The sequence below is a fragment of the Cucurbita maxima genome, unplaced genomic scaffold (assembly GCF_002738345.1).
Source record: "Cucurbita maxima cultivar Rimu unplaced genomic scaffold, Cmax_1.0 Cma_Scf00008, whole genome shotgun sequence".
In the NCBI taxonomy this organism is placed as follows: Eukaryota; Viridiplantae; Streptophyta; class Magnoliopsida; order Cucurbitales; family Cucurbitaceae; genus Cucurbita; species Cucurbita maxima.
Window position 1 is genome coordinate 663553 of NW_019272024.1, and position 19829 is coordinate 683381.

Below are 19829 nucleotides of genomic sequence, written 5' to 3' on the forward strand. Positions count from 1 at the left end.
ATATATATATATATATATATGTATGTATGTATGAACATTACATGCAAAAGAATCCAGCCCCAAAGTTCACATCTAATGCAACTTACCAAACATATGAGCCTCCCACTTGGAGTTCCATTTCAAGAAGATCCGCAATCCTTTCATTTATTCCTCTCCCTCCTTTTTCCCTTTTTCTTTTTCATATCTTAACCAAATAATTCCATATCATTTTTGTTTTATTTTCCAAATAAAACTCCCATTTCCACATGCATGCATCTAATTCTATCTCTTACTTAATTACCCGTAACTCCATATTCAAATCTTTCTAATCTTACTTAATACTTTTGTGGTTGACTATATATTTTAATAGGACAACACCCCTTATCCGATTCTTAATTATCGTTTCGAGTGGTATTGAAAAGATTAAATGTACTTGAGTACCTTTATTTGAATTTAATGACGATTTAGATGTCTATCTTTTTTATGTTATTCAGAGGCAGCTCCGCTTGATCCCAAATTCACAAACAAAATAACAAAGCCAGTAATTCAAAATCAAACTTGCCTGCTACTGCAAAGCTCGACCGAACCATTATCAGGCTTCACTGCCTCGAACAACTCGCTCGACATCTTAAACTGATTTGGGGAAAATATGCGAAGTTCTGTCGAGCCATATTGTATCCAAATCCAGACCGGGACAGGACCAAAATCTCGTCTTGTGAACCGAAACCAACGTGCCATCGTCAGCCAAATCAAACGTGAACGGCAGCAATGGTGGCTCTGGAATCCCGAGAGATCTCGGATCGTAAATCAAAGTCTAAAGCTTGGTGGGTTTTAGAGACATGGGGGTATGGTCACAAAAAGAAAATATATTTACAACTTTTCCTTGGTTTTGTATGAATCATGACTCGATCATCAAGAGTGGATATGATTTGGATTACAAATTTCATTTTCACTATATAATAATAATAATAATAATAGAGATAATTTAAAAATAAAGTTAAATGTCGCAATCAAATTAAACAGATAAACTATTACAAAATGATGTGTTACATAAATAAAAAGAAAAAAAAAAAAAAAAGGAACAAGGGGGAGGGGGGGNAAAAAAAAAAAAAAAAAAAAAAAAAAGGAACAAGTGGGAGGGAGGGTATGGGTTTAATTAAGTGTAGTGGACCTTGTCTGTCACCTACATAACAGACACGTGGTTGGTTGACGCGTTTCTGCGGAAAACACCGATTGTACTAACCCCTAATTCTGTCACCCACTCTCAGTCACAGTCAGTTACCGTATCGGTATCGGAAATTCCGTTTTCTTTCATTAACTGTCAATTAAAAAAACCGTGTCTTCATTTGGAGTTTTCCGCCACGTCACTCGAAGGTGTTCTTTTGTCTGCTTCTGTAACCCCTTTGCCCTGCTGTCTCCTTAACTGTCACTCACTTCCCAACCCCCCCCAAGAACTTTCCTCTTTTTTCTAAATTCTTTTCTCATCTTTTAATCCTTCTTAATCAATTTCTTTCTTAATTCTCGTACTTTTTAGACTATTTATTGCCTTTTCTTTAGATTTATAGGAAAATGCTTATGTAATATTTTCTTTAGAGCATGACGGTTGATTCATAGCATCTATTATTGAACTATAATGTAATGTTTTATTTATACCCATGATTTGAATTAAGCACATAATGATTCCAATGTTCTTATCTTATCTATTCGTCTTGAATTACTTTTAAAAATGAAAAATTAATCTCACCTATCAATACCCAATATATTGATGGTTTAAAGCAAAATATGGTTATATTTTTTTATAAAATTATTATTTAAAGAAATAGGGGTGACAAGGAAGTTTCCATGTAAGAGAATGGATATCTAATCCTCGTTGCCCCAATGGGTGAAGAACAAGTAGAATCATACTCAAAGAAGATGTAGAATCTTCGATGGTGAAGTTTAACGAGAGAACAAGTCAAAGTGACACATGTCAGATCCTGAAGCTGACACATTACCTTTCTATTTTCATTCTCCAGAGATTTTCTTTTTTTTAAAGAAACTTCCTTTTTTTATATTTTATGAATTAAAAAATAAAAAAGAAAGGAGAAAAAAATCCAAACCTGTTGATGCCGTGGGCAGCCAGAACGGGGCACAGCCTGGCTTCTTATCAGTTAACTCCGTGTTTCAGTGTTCATGTGTTGGTTTCAATTCCAATTCTCAACCCAAATACACCAAACACTATAAAACTATCATCCCTCTCTCTTCCTCCGTCAAACCCATATCTAATATCTCGAATTTCATTTCTAATTTGGATAATTTTAACTTCAATCACCTTATCCACTTCCAAAAATGGAATCTTTTTCAACTTTGTATGAAGACTACTTCTCCAGCTCCGAGAGTAGTGATTGCCGGCGGTTCATATTTTCCGAGAAGGAGCTTATGTTAGCGGCGAGCAATCCGAAGAAGAGGGCCGGCAGGAAGAAGTTTAAGGAGACAAGGCACCCGGTTTACAGAGGGGTCAGGAGGAGGAACTCCGGCAAGTGGGTCTGTGAAGTGAGAGAGCCTAATAAGAAGTCAAGGATTTGGCTTGGCACTTTTCCCACGGCGGAGATGGCGGCTCGGGCTCACGACGTCGCTGCCATGAAGCTTCGAGGTCGTTCTGCTTGTCTCAATTTCGCCGATTCTGCGTGGCGGCTGCCGGAGCCGGCATCTGCTGACGCCAGGGATATTCAGAAGGCGGCGGCGGAGGCGGCGGAGGCATTCCGGCCGGCCGAATCAGATGGGTCTTCTGTTGATGACTCAAGGACCGAAAATATGATGACGGCGGAGACGACGCCAGAAAACGTGTTGTACGTGGATGATGATGCAATTTTTGGGCTGCCGGGATTGTTGGAGGACATGGCTGCAGGGATGATGTTGCCTCCACCTCAGCATTTTCGTGATGACATGGACTTTTATTCTGACGTGTCATTATGGAGCTACTAATATTCATAGTACTAAATTCTCTGTAGCTTTTAATGGAATTACATTCAATTTATGTACATAGAGACTAGAAAGAAAAAGAGTGTTTTTTTGGGATTGAAATAGTAAGAAGCACATAATGTGCGGTTGACTGTTGCCCCAAATAGCATTATTACATTCGATGAGTACTTTCCCCCACTTACTTTGGTTGCTACCTTCTTCTTTCTCTTTTTAGTATGCCTTCTATCCACAACTCTTTTCTCTATGAAAGCGAACTCTCTTCATCATTCGATGCAAATTTGAGTTCAAAAACGTCTCTTTCTTCCATTTTTAGCAGGTTCTTTGCTGCCAAGCCAATCCGTTTTTTATCGAGATCTTCATCAACTCCCAAAGTCCATACTAAAATGGCTACAATCTAGATCTAGAGTTCTTTGAAAACCTCTCCTTAGTAGACGTCTTTTAATACCGTAAGGCTCATGACAACATAACAGACTAAAGCGGACAATATCTGTTAGGGGTGAATTTTGTTGACAGATGTGGTTTCTATATCCTTTAGGAAACTGGGTTTTTGTTCTTATCAAACTTTGTAGGAAGGAAAATGAAGATTCATCTGAAGATCCCACATAGAAAATTGGGTTTCAAAATGATATTGTAAAGCAAAAAGGATATCCAGCTTAGTGTGTGAAACAAACATCAAGCAGCCACATGTGAACTGCAGAATAACATAAACCGCTGATATCAGCAAAATATTTGGATGTTTACAATGGGAATAACTGGCCTGGTGCTGTGGGGCTTTTATCTGATGACCAACAAATTTCTCAGGACCAAGAAGTAAAAAACAGGGCGAGAAGAAAAGAAAACTTATTGGTCCTGATATTCAAATACCCTTATACAAAGAACATTTCAGGGTAACATTGCGCTACTCACCAAGCAACACCAGAAAAAACAAGGGAACCTACCAGAGTGTCGATGAACTAACATTCAAATGAAATTGCTTAGAGAAATTCCTCCATCTGATTACTCCGCTTTCTTGAGAAGTGCAGCAGTTCTAAATTCAGCATCGTCCCTCACAAAACTCCACCAAATATATGAAAGAGGAATTGAAGTTGCATGCCAGAGTGCGTGAGCATCCACATATCCTGCATATGGAGGGAAATCGAAGGCCTCCAAGAGCATCGCAACCGCCCCACCAAAGACTAACATCCACAACTTGCATTGCGAGGGATGGCGCGAAAGAACAGCCCAAACTGCCCAAATGAGAAGTTGAGTAATGCTCATCACCAGGCAGACCTTAGTATTCAGACCTGAAAGGTAGTCAATTAACTCGAGTCAAATATCTGATACCAACAAAAATGTTATTCTTCCAATCCCAATGAGAGATGGAGTCGAGTAGTTCATTCATCTATTTGAACACAAGACCTGATCAATAGGCACCAGGAGTTCTGACCATTAACTTTTCTTTACAAAAGGCTTGAAAGGATATTGATTGTGCAAGTAAGAAAAACATGTAAAATAGGGAAATAGTGAACTTGATTGACAGATAAGAACCACCAAATCTCACCATCATATTCTCTTTGAGGATTGTTAAAGAGACTGGTGGTAAAAAAACACAACAGAACATTTGTTTTAAGCAGTCCATTTTTCCAACAACCCAACCCAGCCCACCGCAAGCAGATATTGTTCTCTTTAGTCTTACCCTTTCGGGTTTCCCCTCAAGGTTTTTAAAACGCATCTACTGGAGTAAGGTTTCCACACCCTTGTAAGAAATGCTTTGTTCTATTCTCCAACCAATGTGGGATCAAACCCTTATAAGAGTATAGAAGCCTCTCCCTGGTAAACGCATTTTAAAAACCTTGAGGGGAAGCCGGAAAAGAAAAGCTCAAAGAAGACAATATCTGCTAGCGGTGGACTTGAGATGTTACAAATGGTATCAAAGCCAAGCACTAGGTGGTGTGCCAGCGATGACACTGGCCCTCAGGAGGGGTGGATTGTGAGACCTCACATTGGTTGGAGAGGGAAACGAAACATTCCTTATAAGAATGTGAAAACTTCTTCCTAGTGGACAGGTTTTAAAACTTTGGGAAGAACCCTTCCAATTAAAACAGCTCAAGAATTGATGTATTACCATAATCAAGTTTGTAGAAGTTGAGATATAAGATGTGGGTTGTCACGAATGAGATAATTGGAGCAGAGACCATAACTCTAGCAGCCTCAACCCGCACATTAAGGGCTCGCAGTATTGCTACAATTAGGGAGAATCCAATAAATGCCGCAGCTGAAGAACAATCCAGCTTCTCAGTCAACTCCACATCTCTACAAGAAATTTAACTCAAAACATCATAGCAATGCAGATAGTCAGTTAGAAATGTATAGAAGTAGAGCATATGGTAGGGTAGATCATCCTGTCATTAGTAAAACCATGTTTAAGGGATATAAACTAAGCTTTATTTTATATATTCAGGGCCACCTTTTGAATTATGCTAAAGCAGCAATGTCATAAGAAATATGTAGCTTGTTAGGAGAAAAAAATACACAACCAAGGATTAAACTATATAATAGCTGACCTAGAGTGAAATGCAGCATTCCAGAAGCAAGAATTCATAGCTAAGATTCCATAGATATGCCATAACCCTGTATACTCATAGTAGGTCTTCTTATTAGGCTTCAATGGAAGCTTGTAATATATAAGAATGAAAAAAGATATCCAGCCATGAAATTGCACGGCAAGATTGAGGCTAGCAAGAGCAACTGCAACTGGCTCCTACCATATCAAATGCAAAGTTCAAGATAATAAGCAGAAGAACAGCACAATAGGGAATGGATTTGGCAGCATCATTTACATATGAGGCGAAGTCATTGGGCAAACCTGAATGCCATAGACTCGCCTAAATGGCCATTTTCCATGGTATTTGACAGGCTTATCACCAACATTACTTCTTTCTTCCTCCCTAGCAAGCATGCAGTGGTACCTACAATCGGTCTGGCAGTCCCACTGTTTCCAGCGTAAATACAAAGGTTCCTGCAGATACCATGGACCATCCACAGGCTTCCCATCCGACGAGAATTTGCAATGTTGAAAACATTTGTCACCAGCACACCCAGATTTCTCACACTGCACCACACAATCCCTGACAAATAATAGCGAAGCAGGTTTACTGAAGTGCAGCATTTTCTCTCCATACAGAGAATGAGAAATGAATCACTGTGTTCCCACTCTATCCAAAATCCAAATCCAAACCAATGTTTTAGGTCAAGATTCAATGACTTAATACCAACCCACTGAAGCTAATGCCTAAATAAGACTTCTAGTAATAAGATTCATCGATGCTCAAATGGTGAACTAAAACGATAAATTCTATAATTCATGAAAAAGAGAAGAAAATCTGAGGCAGTGGCGAAGAGCCCTCTTCGTACTTGGGAATCTCCCCCAACAAAGGAATAGTCTACAATAGAACGATTAAGACGTTAAAAGCTCTGGCGAATTCCTGACAGAATAGTAGAATGAACAGCTTAAAAATAAGAACCAAAGAATTACGAAACATTGCGACCGTTGATTTGCACACCAGCACAGTACAAACCCCACATATTAAAAAATAAATCAATAATCACAAGCAAACAATAAATTAAACACAGAGTGGGAAGAACAACGCATTAAATCAAATCCCCATTTACGAGACAAGCGTAGAAAAAGCAAAATATGGGAAAATCCAAATGAAGAAGCAGAGGGAAGAGGTATAAGGGTAGAGAGCAAAAAGGAAGAGGAAGTTACTTGTAAATGGGATCAGAATCGCCGGGGCTGGCGTAGACGGGATGGAAGAAAAAGAGGAAGAAGAAGAAGAAGAAGGAGTAAGCGAGGAGAAGAAGGCAATGAGGGAGGGGGGCCATGAGATACGGACGGAAAGTCAAAGGGAGGTGGAGAGGGAATTGAAGGGAATTAAGAGGAAAAGCTCCATGAATTGCTGTGAAACAGAAACAGAAACAGAAACAGAAACAGAAACAGAGTGAGAGGGGAAGCAGAGGATGAAGAACAGTAGAGAGAGAAAGAGAAAGGAGGATTTGGAATTAGTTTTTATGGGGAAAGCAAACGGGAAGAGGAGATCGGAATCCTGTTGAGGAGATGATCTTTGGACTTTGTACTCATTGACTTCTTGACACGTGGACGCATCGATGCTCTTCTCCTCTCTTTTACTCAATCATCATCCTTCTTTCCTTTATTATTATTGTTATTACTATTTCTTCCCCTTTAATTACTTATTCCTTATTAATTATTAATCTCAAATTTTACATCAAAATACCAATTTTTGCCTTCCTTTTTTCTTTTTTCCCTTTCATGTCTCCCCTTTTTAACGTTTTTTTTTAAAATAAAAATTAATATTTTTATAAACGGGTGTCCTAGCTGTCACAGATTTGATCATCATCTTCAAAACGATCACTTATTCATACTTAATTCTTTTAAAAAGACAACACTTGTTTGAAAAGGATAACCATTTTCAAATTGGAATATCGATCCATCAACGTTTTAAATGATATTTGATATCACGAGTGATCGCTATCTTAGTGTTAGGTGATTAATGAAAGGAAAGCACATCTTGTGAGGACAAATGCAATTGGTAAAATAAAATGTAGAATATCGAAACAGATTCTAAATCTTATTAAATAATGGATGAAAAAGCAAGCAGAGACAAAAGGGTTATAAAATAATGCAAATCATGGAAGACCAGAACCAACAACTACCTATGCATTAAACTAATTATTGTTTTCAAAATGTGTGTATCTGATTTTAAATTATAATCATATTTTTCTTTGTCTCTCTAACAGAGTGTGATGATATCATTGAGGTTTCCAATACTCTTCATTCATGTTGCCATAGGAGAATTCAGGGAGACTATCCATCTTCACAAACGGTGGCAATGGCAGACTCAGAAACTGAAACTTGGCTGCCATCAGTGACCCAGTTCCTGTTCTTCCTTGAATGGTATCTGGAGATGCTAAAGCTTACAGGCTGAAAGAGACCTTGAAACCAACAGTGGAAATATCAGATTTTGGATGTTTGTGGTGGTGAGAATGGTGGGCGTTTCTTGTTTTTGACTGTTGAGACAGGAAGTGGGACAAAAAATGATGCTTTTGCCTCCAAGTTTCCATCTTTTTGAGGGAAATTTGAAGAGAACTGGGGTATTGGGGGAGTCCCTGAATCAACGCATAATGTTTCTATGAGGCTGTCTTGAGTTCGTGTGTTTCTTCTAATGACTATCCTTTATACATCCTGTTGTTATCAGCTCTTCAGAGATTGAGCTTCCACACCCTATCTATTATTCTACTTCTTTTCAATCCCAACCAAACGTAAAAAGGGAGAGAATAAAAGGCTTTGTGGTTCATGCTTTCTAGGCCATCACTTTTTAATCATTGCTATCTATTAAAGCCTTTCCTTCGTCCTTTTTCTTCCTTTTCTTCTTTTTCCATTTCCACCCAGATAAGATTCCATGTCTCCATCTCTGCAGCATCCTATTATTTGGAAAATTCAAATTGAGAACGAGAACAAAGCATTTCTACTCTCCTTAACGGACGCGGTTTAAAATCTTGAGAGAGGAACAAGATGAGTTACCTACTGCTTCAACTGCTCCAAGGAATAAAGTAGAAATTACTATCCAGCAGGCAGTACTGTCATTAGTATTTGGATATCCTTCTCTAGGCAGAGGTTGAGTTTTGGGTCTCTTCATTTATACATCTTCTTGATTAGTTTCTTATTCTCATAACCATCTATAAAGTACTAATTAAAAGAAACTATTCCAGATAGAAAACATCGTCATAATATAAACTTACTTTTAAACATTCATAAGCCATAGATAAGGTACAAACAGAAAAGCTCAGTAACTTGAGACAGAACCATTACTAGGACATGAACAGATACCAAGAGAAGCCGAGTAACTTAGAATCTCAGTTCTAGATGAACTATAAGATTCACTTTATGCACAGTTTTTATTTCATTGTTACTATTATTATTGTTTTCTCTTGAGGGCAATTGATTTAAGACATGCACAGCACAGTACTTTCTATCCCTCTTTTAAACTCTAAGAATTCACAAGTTGAACATGACCTTAATAGCATTACCGCCACAAGCACTGGTTTCAAAGGCATCTTCCACCTCCTTCTGTGAGAAGCCAAATCTGTGAGTTATAAGCGGCTTCACATTGATCTTACCACTTCTGATAAACTCCAAGCACAGAGGCCATGTGTTCTTGTAGCGAAACACACCGATCACATCGACTTCCCTGCCATATAAAGCTTATACTCTGTAAAATGGTAAAGAAGAACTTGGAGATGTCGAAAAGCAGGTCTCGATTTTACCTTGCTGCAGCTGGAGTTAGTGGAACAGTCATCTCATTGTGACCCATTCCCACGAGACAAACTTTGCCACCAGCTCGGGTGGCACTTAAAGCTGTTGACATTGTCTTGTTAAAGCCAGCACAATCCAAGCTCACATCTACCTCAGCTTTCATGGCTTTTTGTATCTGAGCAACATCTTGATCTACATCCTGCAACATTAGATGCGTTGGTAATGTAGTAATCGACAGTAAAACTATGCATTTTGATAAGTCTGGAGCTTTCTACTAGTAAAAAACACACGTAGTGTATCGAGTATGAATTTCAGCTCGCCTCTATTTCCACTAAGCTCTCTAGATAAATCATAAAAATTGGACAGGTGAATGTAAATTACTAAAGGCGTTTGTGTTATGAAAGGATGGAGAGAGACAGAGAAACCTGAATGTCAATTGAAACTTTGATAACTTCGTCTGCTCCAAGGTCCTTTGCAACAGATAATCGAAAGTCATCGACATCAACAATGACAATCCGTGGTGCACCAAATGCCCGGGCAGCCATCATAGTGACAAGCCCAATTGGTCCAGCTCCCATGACCAAAACATTTGTTTCTGGACCAACGTTAGCACGTCGACAAGCATGAACACCTACACTTAAGGGCTCACACATGGCTCCTTCCTCTAAGCTGACATTTTCCGGCAGTTTAAAACACAGGTCTGCAGGATGAACCACCTGGTTGAAAGAAAAATAAGTGCTCGGCATCCAATCTTGGAGAACTCCATAAACTTGATATGCATCACACACGTCTTATCATTCAGATCTCCAGAAATAATATCATAAAATTCAATAAGAATGAAATGAATACACACATGCTTCCCACAACATAGATTATCCACAACATTAAGGGGTAAAATTTTCAAGTTCATTTCAAACTGCCTAAGCAAAAGAATTACTTCCCTTTTTTAACTTTTTCATTCTTAAATCACATGGAATCTCAAGAAGCACAGGGGTCGGTTACCTCATTTGCAAGAGAACCATGAACAGGGGGAGTGGCAAAGAACTTCATCTCTGGGCACAGATTGTAGCGGCCATCTTTGCAGAGATCACATCTCCAGCAACTAATTCCAGGCTCCAGCGCAACCCTATCCCCCAGCACCAAATGCTTAACTTCAGCTCCAACTTCTGCGATAATCCCAGCGCATTCATGCCCGATGACCATTGGCTCTCTGACGACAAAATGTGCACATCTCAATGTCTGAAAATATGCAGATAGAGTATAAGTCTAAAAAGAAAGATAACGTTGATAGGCCCTTACTACCATTAATTTCTCCTCTCAGACTCAGATAAATACAAACTAATGAGTTCTTAAACAGAGTATATGAACTTATCAGAATCAGCTTCTCATATTTTTCTCTCGTCATTTTCCAGTTCAGAATTAATGGAGAGGAAAAAAAAAGAGACATGCAATTAACATAGGAATGAACAAAACAGAAAACCCATGATTCCAAAATTAAGGCACCTTGAGGTAGTGAACATCACTGCCGCAGATACCAACAGCCTTCATCTTAACTCGAACATCATGGGGCCCTGAATTGGATATCAAGAAAGAGTTGACTTGATAATACTAAGATAGCAAAAAATGAAGAAGAGGAAGAAGATTCTGTAAGAGAAAGCGGGCGAATCATCATCAGGAACAGACATAGTGAGCAGGGATGGAGTGACAGAAGGAGAATAAAACATAAACAAGAATAGATGCATACCAAGAGGAGGAAGGTGAAAAGGCTGAATCTTCAGGGTATTGGCACCCAAAAGCCAAGCAGCCATATTCTCTTCAACACCATCTTCCCCACTGCCGCCCTGAGACATTCCTCCTTTTCCCATGATCTCTCTCTCTCTCTCTCTCTCTCTAGTCCCCGCTTGTACTGAAATCAGAAGCGGGTTCTTTCTGTGAGTTTCGATTTATCGGCTTGAAAATTTGAGGCGCCGTTGCATCCGTAGTGGTTGTGGATGAGATCCAAAGGCATTTGTTGCTATTAAAATTTAAAAATAAATAAATAAAACCCGACCATATCTCAATCAATTTAATTCTTCATTATCTGTAATTCTAATAATTACAAACTTGATTGTAATTTAACCCTTATTAATACTTTTAATCTATAAATAAATGAAGTTATTTTCATAATTATATAGAAAGAATAACATATTTATGGTGAATTTCGTGAGGGTCTGCATCTCTATCAGAAGTTTGGCTGATTTGAGAATTCTTAACCAAATCCGACACATCAAGGATTGTCATTAGCCAATATATTTTATAGTAATGAATATTCATGACCCACGACACAAAAAACAAAACAAATGGTTCAGGACGTCGTACTTCCAACACGCGGAGAGATGAAGGAAATATATACAATTTGGCTTGATGGGTCGGATTTTGCTCGACGTGTACAATTATGCTGTGTTACAGAGTAGCTCCTAAATCCAGGCCCATGAAATGCCTTGGGAAGCATGTGAGTGAGAGACGTGCGCCAGCCAACAGCAATGGCCCACAGAAAACAAATGATTGCACTAGGATTGAAAACAGTTTATCAGAGCCTACAGCGTGAAACCTTTTTCTGAATCAACTTTTGGTCTATCTCTGCTAGATCTTCTGATCTCATTCTTCTGTTTCAAACAGTTTATCAAAGCCGACAGGCTACCAATCCCTTGGAAGTATTTTTTAGCTAATAGAAATCCAGAAAGAATGTACTCTGACTCAACTCTGATAATATCAGTGTCCTCCATGAGTTGTTTATCAGTGGCACAAGATCAAGAATTCAAGAACAAGCTTTTTTCTTTTCTTTTTGGTGATTTTCACCGTTGGATGCAAAGCATGACTGAACAAAGGGGATGGAAGCATACATAGGCAAAAGTAGAACATATAAAACCTTCCACAGTTACCTTGAAGGATGCTTTCAAATGTTTTAGAGAAATCTATATAGGTTCGATCATCAAGAACAATCCATATAGCTTGGGAGAGTTCAGCCTTCGAGAAAATGAATGCGTATGGAGGGTATTTATACTGCACCAAGGTAATTGATCCAGTAAACCAGTGCATTGGAGAAGCATTCAAGTTGGTCAAGTTTTTGGCATCGAGTTAAATGAATGTTTATGCTTATGTTCTCTCTTCAATGGAACTATAAGCATATGGTTTCTGCACATTTGTCACTTCCATCAATTCTCTAATCTTCAAAACATCGTCCCACCTGTCTGAACCTGCATATGTGCTTGAACAGAGAACATAGTTCCCGCTATTACTAGGATCTAATTCAAGAAGCTTCTTTAAGACGATCTCAGCCAAGTTCACATTTCCATGAAGCTTGCAAGCACTTAATAATATTCTCCATATTACAACATCGGGAACCATCGGCATCTTCTTTAAGAAATCATAGGCCTTGTCCAGATGGCCAGAACGGCTCAAAAGATCCACAACACATCCATAGTGCTTCATTTCTGGTGCAAGTCCATATTTGTTTTCCATGCTCTCGAAGTGTTCCAGTCCCCTGTCTACCAATCCCACATGAGCACAAGCTAGTAAGACCCCAATAAAAGTCCCATGAGTTGGGCAAATGCCCTCTTTCAACATTTGATCAAAGACATTAAGAGCCGAATCGGCAAAACCATTCACAGCAAGACCTGAAATAATGGAAGTCCAGGACACTGAGTCCTTATTTTTCATCTCATTAAAAACCTGCAGTGCCTTCTCAACCACGCCGCACTTACAATACATATCAATCAAAGAGTTTCCTACAAAAACGTCTGATTTGATGCCATTCTTGCGTATGTATTCATGAACTGCCTCTCCCACATCGAGTGAGCCCAGATGGGCACAAGCAGAAAGCACAGTAGCAACAGTTATTTCATCTGGTTTAACCATAGACACCATCATTTCTTGAAAAAGCTTCACTGCCTCAGCATGTTGCTTAGCTTGAGAATAGCCTGTGATCATGGAGGTCCATGAGATCACATCCCTTGAAGGCATATCATTAAAAATCTTCCTTGCAGCAACTAAATTCCCTACTTTTGCATACCCCATTATCATGGCATTCCATGATACTATATTTTTGTCTTTCATCTGATAAAACACTCTGCCTGCCAAATCCGCCATACCACGGCGTCCATACATGTCGATCAAGGTGTTTCCTAAGTAGACATCAACCACAACCCCATGTTCATCAATGTATTTCACCAAATAGTCTGCTATTTCCCATTCACTCAAAAAGCTGCATGCTAAAATAACTTTCATCATTGTCAGAGAATCAGCACTCACTTTTAAAGCCTGCATTTCCCTAAAAAGATCAAGGACTTCCTTATATCTATTAGATTGACAATATCCACAAATTAAAGAATTCCAAGAAACTATATCTCTTTCCGGCATTCCATCGAACACCTTTCGTGCAATAGCTAACTCCCCAAAGCACCCATACATGTGAATCAAAGCATTGGAAACAAAAAGATAGGATTCGAACCCAAGTTTCATAGCATGAACATGAACCTTCTGGCCTTGCCCAACATCAGAAACTCTTGCACAAGCCTTGAACACAAATATGAAAGTCAAATTACTCCCCTTTATTCCTTGGCAATACATGCTATTATAGAAATGAATTGCATCACTGGGTCGATGGCTCTTTGATAGACCGTGGATCATGTGGTTCCATACTAGCAATGTGGGTCCCTGAATTTGGTTGAAAACGAAATGGGCTTTGTGCAAATACGGTGGAGAAAGAGCATAATGCTTGATAACTTGAGAGATAGAAGATGGGTCCATGTGCATTTGGGTCCTTATAAGCTGGGCGTGAAGCTCCTTAATCGAGCTGAGGGAGCCCGAATAACTCGTAGCTCTTTGTGATTTGGAGGTCTCAGTAAAGGTGCTGAACAGGCGACAAACTGATCTGGGGATTTTCATAGCAGATCGTTGGGGCGGCCGAAAAAGAACACACTCGACTATTTTTTTGATGATATAAGAAAATTCATTAAAATTGGTTTTAAATTTGGTTGGTAATTGGTAGGAACCCTTCAACCGTGTGGAAAAGTTCATCCAAAGTTTGAAAACGATGCTTCCATTGACTCTTCATAAATACGCATAAACAAGGTAAACCACACTCGACTTTGGACCATTTAAACCACGCCAAACACAACCATACTTTGAAAAAAAACATACTCCCACACAATTATAAAAGCTTTTGGCATTTGGTGCTTTTTGCCCGAACGCTCTCACAATGGCTAGAGGGGGGATTTTAGGGTTAGGGATTGATAGCTATCCTTTCATTTGGTTAAATTGTACAGTCTGACCCAAAATAAATTTAATTATAATTACAAATAAATAAATAATGAAAAAATCATTTTCAAAAGGGTTGTTATCCCAACTACTCATCAAATTTGACTTTTTTATTTTTTATTTTATTTTTGTACACAATTTGGTTTATGACGATATTTAAACTATATAATAAAAAAAATATTTAAATAAAAGTTAGTTACATAATTTAATTTATTTAGTTTTAACTATCCTTTGAAATAACTTAATTAATTAAAATTATAAGTAAAGCTTAATTTATAATTCCATCGTTAGTGCATTAATCTTAGGTTCCTAAGCAATGAAATTCATATTAAATATTTAATTATCAACCGAAAGGGATTTCAAGATATTGATGAGAATAATTTTTAATTGCTTAAGGCAATCGTGTGAGCCGCCCAATATTAAAATATCAAAATGGAATTTTTGCAATCATTTTTTATTATTATATGATTAGTATGCATGCGTCTTAGTAAATTAACATTGCAATTTTTTTAAATTATATTTATATACTTCCACGTTGTTTTTCATATTATGTATTAATAAAATTAAATTAATCATTAATACTATTGTGGCTAATTATTTGGAGCTAATCATGTCAAATTATTTAAAAAATTAAAGATAGTTTTTTTTTAAAATATATATATTTTAGTTCATAATTTTTTTTTTTACTTATTTTATTTTTATCCCAAACTTTCAAAACGTAACAAATAATAATCACCATAAATTATTAATTTAAATTTAATTTAAAAAATAAAAAGGATTTTGTTTCTAGAAATTGAAGTCAAATACTCATCATAAATTATTTTTTATTTTTAAAAAATTAAAATCATTAAATTCCCATTAAAATTATGCTAAAGGAGTTTGCTTAAGTCGTTGACCAAACACAAATTATAATGAGATGGCACAACTTGGCATATTGCGATTCTATCCATTTGCCAAACACTCCCCCCCCTTGAGACTTGAACCACCAAAATCAAAACCATTCGGGATTTTGTTCAATCCACGTGTCGAGAATCTAGTGGAGTTACGTGTTTATTCGTTAGAGTTTTGCCCTTACGTCCACGGCTTATATTATTAATGTAAATTATTTTACACCTAATCCCTTATAATTCCTTTTTATTTTAATACCAAATTACCCTCCATTTTAAATCATTTTCGCCCCTGAAGTTTGTTAAATTAACGCCGTGTTCGACAATTTTATTATTTATTTCTTTAAAAATACGACTTCTTTTAATAAATTTTTGTTTTTAAAGAAAACTAATTCCTCAATCATTTTGCTTTTGCAACAATTTTTGCAATATTTTTTTTTCTACTATTAATATTTAAAAAGTTAATTTTAAATATTTATGCATCAACAATAATATAATATTTTAAAAAGTTAATTTTAAAACTTTTTTCTAGTAGACATATTTTAAAATTTTGAGGGAAATTTCAGAAAAAAAAGTTTAAAGAAAACAATATGGACTAATAGATAGTGGGGTAAATTGTTAGAACGTTAGTTGAATACGATCCTCCACAATAATATAATATTGTTCATTTTGAGCATAAATTTCTAGTGGGTTTGCTTTAAACTTTCTCAAAAGTTCTCACGTTCCTTGATTATAAATTCATGATCTTTCCATCCCTAAATTAGCACACAAGAGATTAAAGAAACAAACCAGCAAAAAAAAAAATAATAATAATAATAATATAAATGAAAGGGTAAAAGAAATAGCGAGGTTCATTTTAGTAATTAGAAGGAGTTGGAAGGGTGATTTATGGTTTATTGTTTTGCAGTTAAGAGACGTTGAGACGACTTCAAACAAATCCAAACAGCCGTGTCGTAAGCTCATCGTCCAAGCCCCAAAAACTTCCAACGCCAACTCAAAAAAATCCTGTTTTTAAGTTTTCTCTCTCTTCCCCATCTCAAATAAAACAAAACCACTTTAATAAATACCTATTTATTTCTACTCCATTTCATTTTACAATCCTAAAATTCCCTTCCACCATGCCCCTGCTCTATACTTCCAGAACTGAGCCGCCATCTTCGCGACTCCTAATCGACGTCGTTTCCTGGTACTGCGCCGTCGCCATCTTGGGCCTGATTCTGATCGGCTCTATCAGAGAAACCTCCTCCTCCGCCTCCGCTGATGACGGTAGCCAGATGCTCAGAGGAAACTTGCTGACGGGGCGGGCGTGCGATGAGATTTACGTTGTCGGAGAAGGAGAAACGCTGCACACGATTAGCGACAAGTGCGGTGACCCGTATATCGTGGAGCGGAACCCGCATATCCATGACCCGGATGACGTCTTCCCTGGTTTGGTAATCAAAATCATCTCCTCCCACAACCCTCCCAAGCTGGGATTCCAAACTGGTTAAACAAAAAAAAAAAAAAAAAAAACCTTTTCTTTTCTTTTTAAATAATTTCGGAGACAGCCATAGAATTATGATATTATGATATGGACGTTTGTGTATTTATCTTACGGATATAGAGGGAAAATTATAGCTCATCTTCTCTTCTATTAGATATATATCATACTTAATATAAATATTTCACACAAACCATATCATTTTTTCCGAAGATCCAGTTTCATAATTTTTAAATACATCTAATGGTGATGTTTTCTATACATTTATAAGGAATGATTTGTTTCCTTTTCAACCAATAGGATGCCACCATAATTTTTTGTAATTGATTTTTGTGTTTGAAAATTAATGACTTGGCATGGGTAGGTAACGGGCTATAACTAAATAAGGTTTTTTTTTTTTAATAAAAATTATTAAAAAAAATTATAATTGTAATTTATAAATAGAAAAGTTAACGTCGAGTCACATCCAACTCCATACGCATTCTAATTTTGATTTACACTCGTAAAGTGTTAATAAATGGGAATTGGGATTTTAATGGGTTTTTAATTATTTCAACCATTTTGTGGAGCAATTAATTAAAACACAATAGCGATGAGTCATTGGCTGTGATTGGGTGATGAGAGATCCAAGTTGGCACAAAGAAGGGATGTGATTGGATTGGACCCCCTTATGTGTCATTCACACGTGTGTTTATGTGTGTATGTGTGTATGTGCGTGTGGTATACCTATCAAGAATGGGCGTAACTAGTGTCTCGTGTGTACTCTATCAACCAGTATCAAACATATTAAAAGGGAAAATGAAATAGAACTTTGTATGCAGATTTACATTAGTGTAATTTATAGTTGAAAGGAATTAGAAATTTGGGTGAATATGTGTGTTGCTTAATGCATGTGGGTAGCAGTTGTAAGCTGAAACAATTAATAAGGATACCAAAAGTAACAAGACAACCCTATGTCATACCTTTGCAAGGAATCACAGTAGGAATGGCCTCTTTTTGAATACTTCCATGACTCTGTATCCAGAAAGAGATCAAGAGAATTAGATGGCTTTGCTCATAGTTTGCCTCACAGACTCTCACAACCTTTGAATTACTCTTCAATCAGATTCTTGATTTCTATCATTGCAGCTTGTTTTCATTTCGAGCCTATAATTTGGAAAGGATGAATTAAGGAGTTGTCTAAGAAATGCCCATGCATAAACTAGAAGCTTTACTTACCTAAATATGAAGGGATTTTGATGAAATATGTGAGATCCCATGTCAGTGGGAGAGTTCAAAACATTCTTTATAATAAGAGCGAAGAAACCTCTCCTTAATAGACACATTTTAAAGTTGTGGGACTGACGACAATATGTCAAGGCAGACAATATCCGCTAGCAGTAGACTTGGATGGTTACAAATGGTATTAGAGCCAGACATCGGGTGGTGTGCCAACGAGGTCACTGGGCTCCCAAGGGGGTAGATTGTGAGATCCAAACATTCCTTATAAGGGTGTGAAAATCTCTCTCTAATAGACTGTGTTTTAAAGACGACGATACGTAACGGAGCCAAAACGGACAATATTTGCTAACCGTGGATTACAAAAGTATTGGGGAGAGCAACTCCATTAATCACTTACCTTGCTGCAAGACCTCACTTCATCTACTGAACTACTGGTTGCTTTCTGATATGTCATTGAAAGTCGCCTGATTAATTTGGTATTTTGTTCGATCATGGTAGACAGAGTTGATGAGGTTTAACAGTTTGGAGGTGGCTAATATCCCCACCATTAACTCGTGAGCCTTACCATCCACCTCAATGACACTTGATCCAGCTGCTTTTTTCACACCTCTACGCTTCACTAGTCTCCTTAATCGATTCACATTGGACCATCTTCCATTACTAGCAGATATATTGGACAGCAGAACCAACACACCAGTATCCTCTGGATCAAGTTCCAAGATGTAATCTTGTATGTTATGAGAGAGCTCAACATTTCCAACACTTAATACTTAAGCCCTTCATCCACCAGACCAGAATGGTAGCAAGCAGTCATAATCGCTAGAAATGTTACCTCCTTAGGTTTGACATCAGATATTATCATTACGTCAAAAAACTTCAATGCTTCCTGCACAATTCCATGCAATGCCAGACCGCATAGCAGGGCATTCCAAGTGAAGGTATTTCTTTGAGGCATATTGTTAAAGATTTGCAGTGCCATTTCGATGCACCCACATTTGGCATACATGTCAACAATAGCAGTTCCAATATGGATATCCCATTTGATTCCTCTTTGATCTATGTACTCATGGACCCGTGTGCCGAAGCCAAGAGTTCCTAGGCTGGCACAAGCAGAGAGAACAGTAGTTACAATAATTCCATCAGGGCTAATACCCAAGGTTAGTATCTTGGAAAACAGTTCCAAGGACTCTTTTGGATGGTTACTCTGCCCCAATCCAGCGATCATGATAGTCCAGGACACAACATCTCGAACAAACATTTCATCAAACACCCTACCTGCACTAGAAAAATCCCCACAAGCTCCATAGCAACGAATCCGCGAGTTTTGCACATAATGATCACCTAGCCCCAAATTAATCACCCCTCCATGAATCTGCCTGCCTTCTCTGCTCCCTGAAAAGTTAAGAGCACGACTGGAAAAGTAAACATATCAGCTACAAACCCATCTTTTGGTCTATCATATAACGCAATTGTTAAAAGACTAAGATTGAATGCTAGGAGCTCTATTAATATTAATATTAATGTATATTATTTATATGCTTAATTGATTATAAAATTTTACTATTTTCGAGATTTATGAAATTTCAAGTTAGTTGGATTTCAATTAATTTTTTAATTATCTATTTTCAAATATTTCATCTTAATTCAAGATATTTCTACAGAGAGAGAAAAAAAAAAAAAAAAACAAAAA

General features: G+C 37.4%; 6 protein-coding genes and 2 long non-coding RNA genes across 8 annotated transcripts; 2 read left to right on the plus strand and 6 right to left on the minus strand.

Annotated features, from left to right (window-relative positions):
- Nucleotides 1–2194: 2194 nt before the first annotated feature.
- Nucleotides 2195–3133, plus strand: LOC111482959 (dehydration-responsive element-binding protein 1A-like). The gene has a single exon (XM_023129007.1). The coding sequence runs from the start codon at nt 2308–2310 to the stop codon at nt 2941–2943; it is 636 nt and encodes a 211-aa protein (XP_022984775.1). The 5' UTR covers nt 2195–2307; the 3' UTR covers nt 2944–3133.
- Nucleotides 3134–3599: 466 nt separating this feature from the next.
- Nucleotides 3600–7153, minus strand: LOC111482958 (post-GPI attachment to proteins factor 3-like). Its single transcript, XM_023129006.1, has 5 exons — nt 6689–7153; nt 5786–6047; nt 5484–5680; nt 5045–5232; nt 3600–4223 (listed from the first exon to the last, which is right to left on the minus strand). The coding sequence occupies exons 1-5, from the start codon at nt 6802–6804 to the stop codon at nt 3937–3939; spliced, it is 1050 nt and encodes a 349-aa protein (XP_022984774.1). The 5' UTR covers nt 6805–7153; the 3' UTR covers nt 3600–3936.
- Nucleotides 7154–7631: 478 nt separating this feature from the next.
- On the minus strand, nt 7632–8647 carry LOC111482752. Its single transcript, XR_002718258.1, has 2 exons — nt 8522–8647; nt 7632–8421 (listed from the first exon to the last, which is right to left on the minus strand). It is a non-coding gene; the product is annotated as an uncharacterized LOC111482752 (long non-coding RNA).
- A 78-nt stretch (nt 8648–8725) lies between these two features.
- Nucleotides 8726–11251, minus strand: LOC111482739 (sorbitol dehydrogenase). Its single transcript, XM_023128671.1, has 6 exons — nt 10998–11251; nt 10757–10824; nt 10256–10492; nt 9679–9969; nt 9265–9452; nt 8726–9188 (listed from the first exon to the last, which is right to left on the minus strand). Exons 1-6 carry the CDS (start codon nt 11116–11118, stop codon nt 8996–8998), a joined length of 1098 nt encoding a protein of 365 aa, XP_022984439.1. The 5' UTR covers nt 11119–11251; the 3' UTR covers nt 8726–8995.
- A 541-nt stretch (nt 11252–11792) lies between these two features.
- Nucleotides 11793–14206, minus strand: LOC111482737 (pentatricopeptide repeat-containing protein At2g22410, mitochondrial-like). The gene has a single exon (XM_023128668.1). It carries the CDS (start codon nt 14177–14179, stop codon nt 12389–12391), a length of 1791 nt encoding a protein of 596 aa, XP_022984436.1. The 5' UTR covers nt 14180–14206; the 3' UTR covers nt 11793–12388.
- Nucleotides 14207–16556: 2350 nt separating this feature from the next.
- On the plus strand, nt 16557–16928 carry LOC111483184. The gene has a single exon (XM_023129338.1). It carries the CDS (start codon nt 16557–16559, stop codon nt 16926–16928), a length of 372 nt encoding a protein of 123 aa, XP_022985106.1.
- Nucleotides 16929–17856: 928 nt separating this feature from the next.
- On the minus strand, nt 17857–18177 carry LOC111482751. The gene is made up of 2 exons (XR_002718257.1): nt 18137–18177; nt 17857–18064 (listed from the first exon to the last, which is right to left on the minus strand). It is a non-coding gene; the product is annotated as an uncharacterized LOC111482751 (long non-coding RNA).
- A 272-nt stretch (nt 18178–18449) lies between these two features.
- LOC111482749 (pentatricopeptide repeat-containing protein At4g38010-like) lies at nt 18450–19580 on the minus strand. The gene is made up of 2 exons (XM_023128679.1): nt 18972–19580; nt 18450–18908 (listed from the first exon to the last, which is right to left on the minus strand). Exons 1-2 carry the CDS (start codon nt 19395–19397, stop codon nt 18903–18905), a joined length of 432 nt encoding a protein of 143 aa, XP_022984447.1. The 5' UTR covers nt 19398–19580; the 3' UTR covers nt 18450–18902.
- Between the last annotated feature and the right edge of the window lie 249 nt (nt 19581–19829).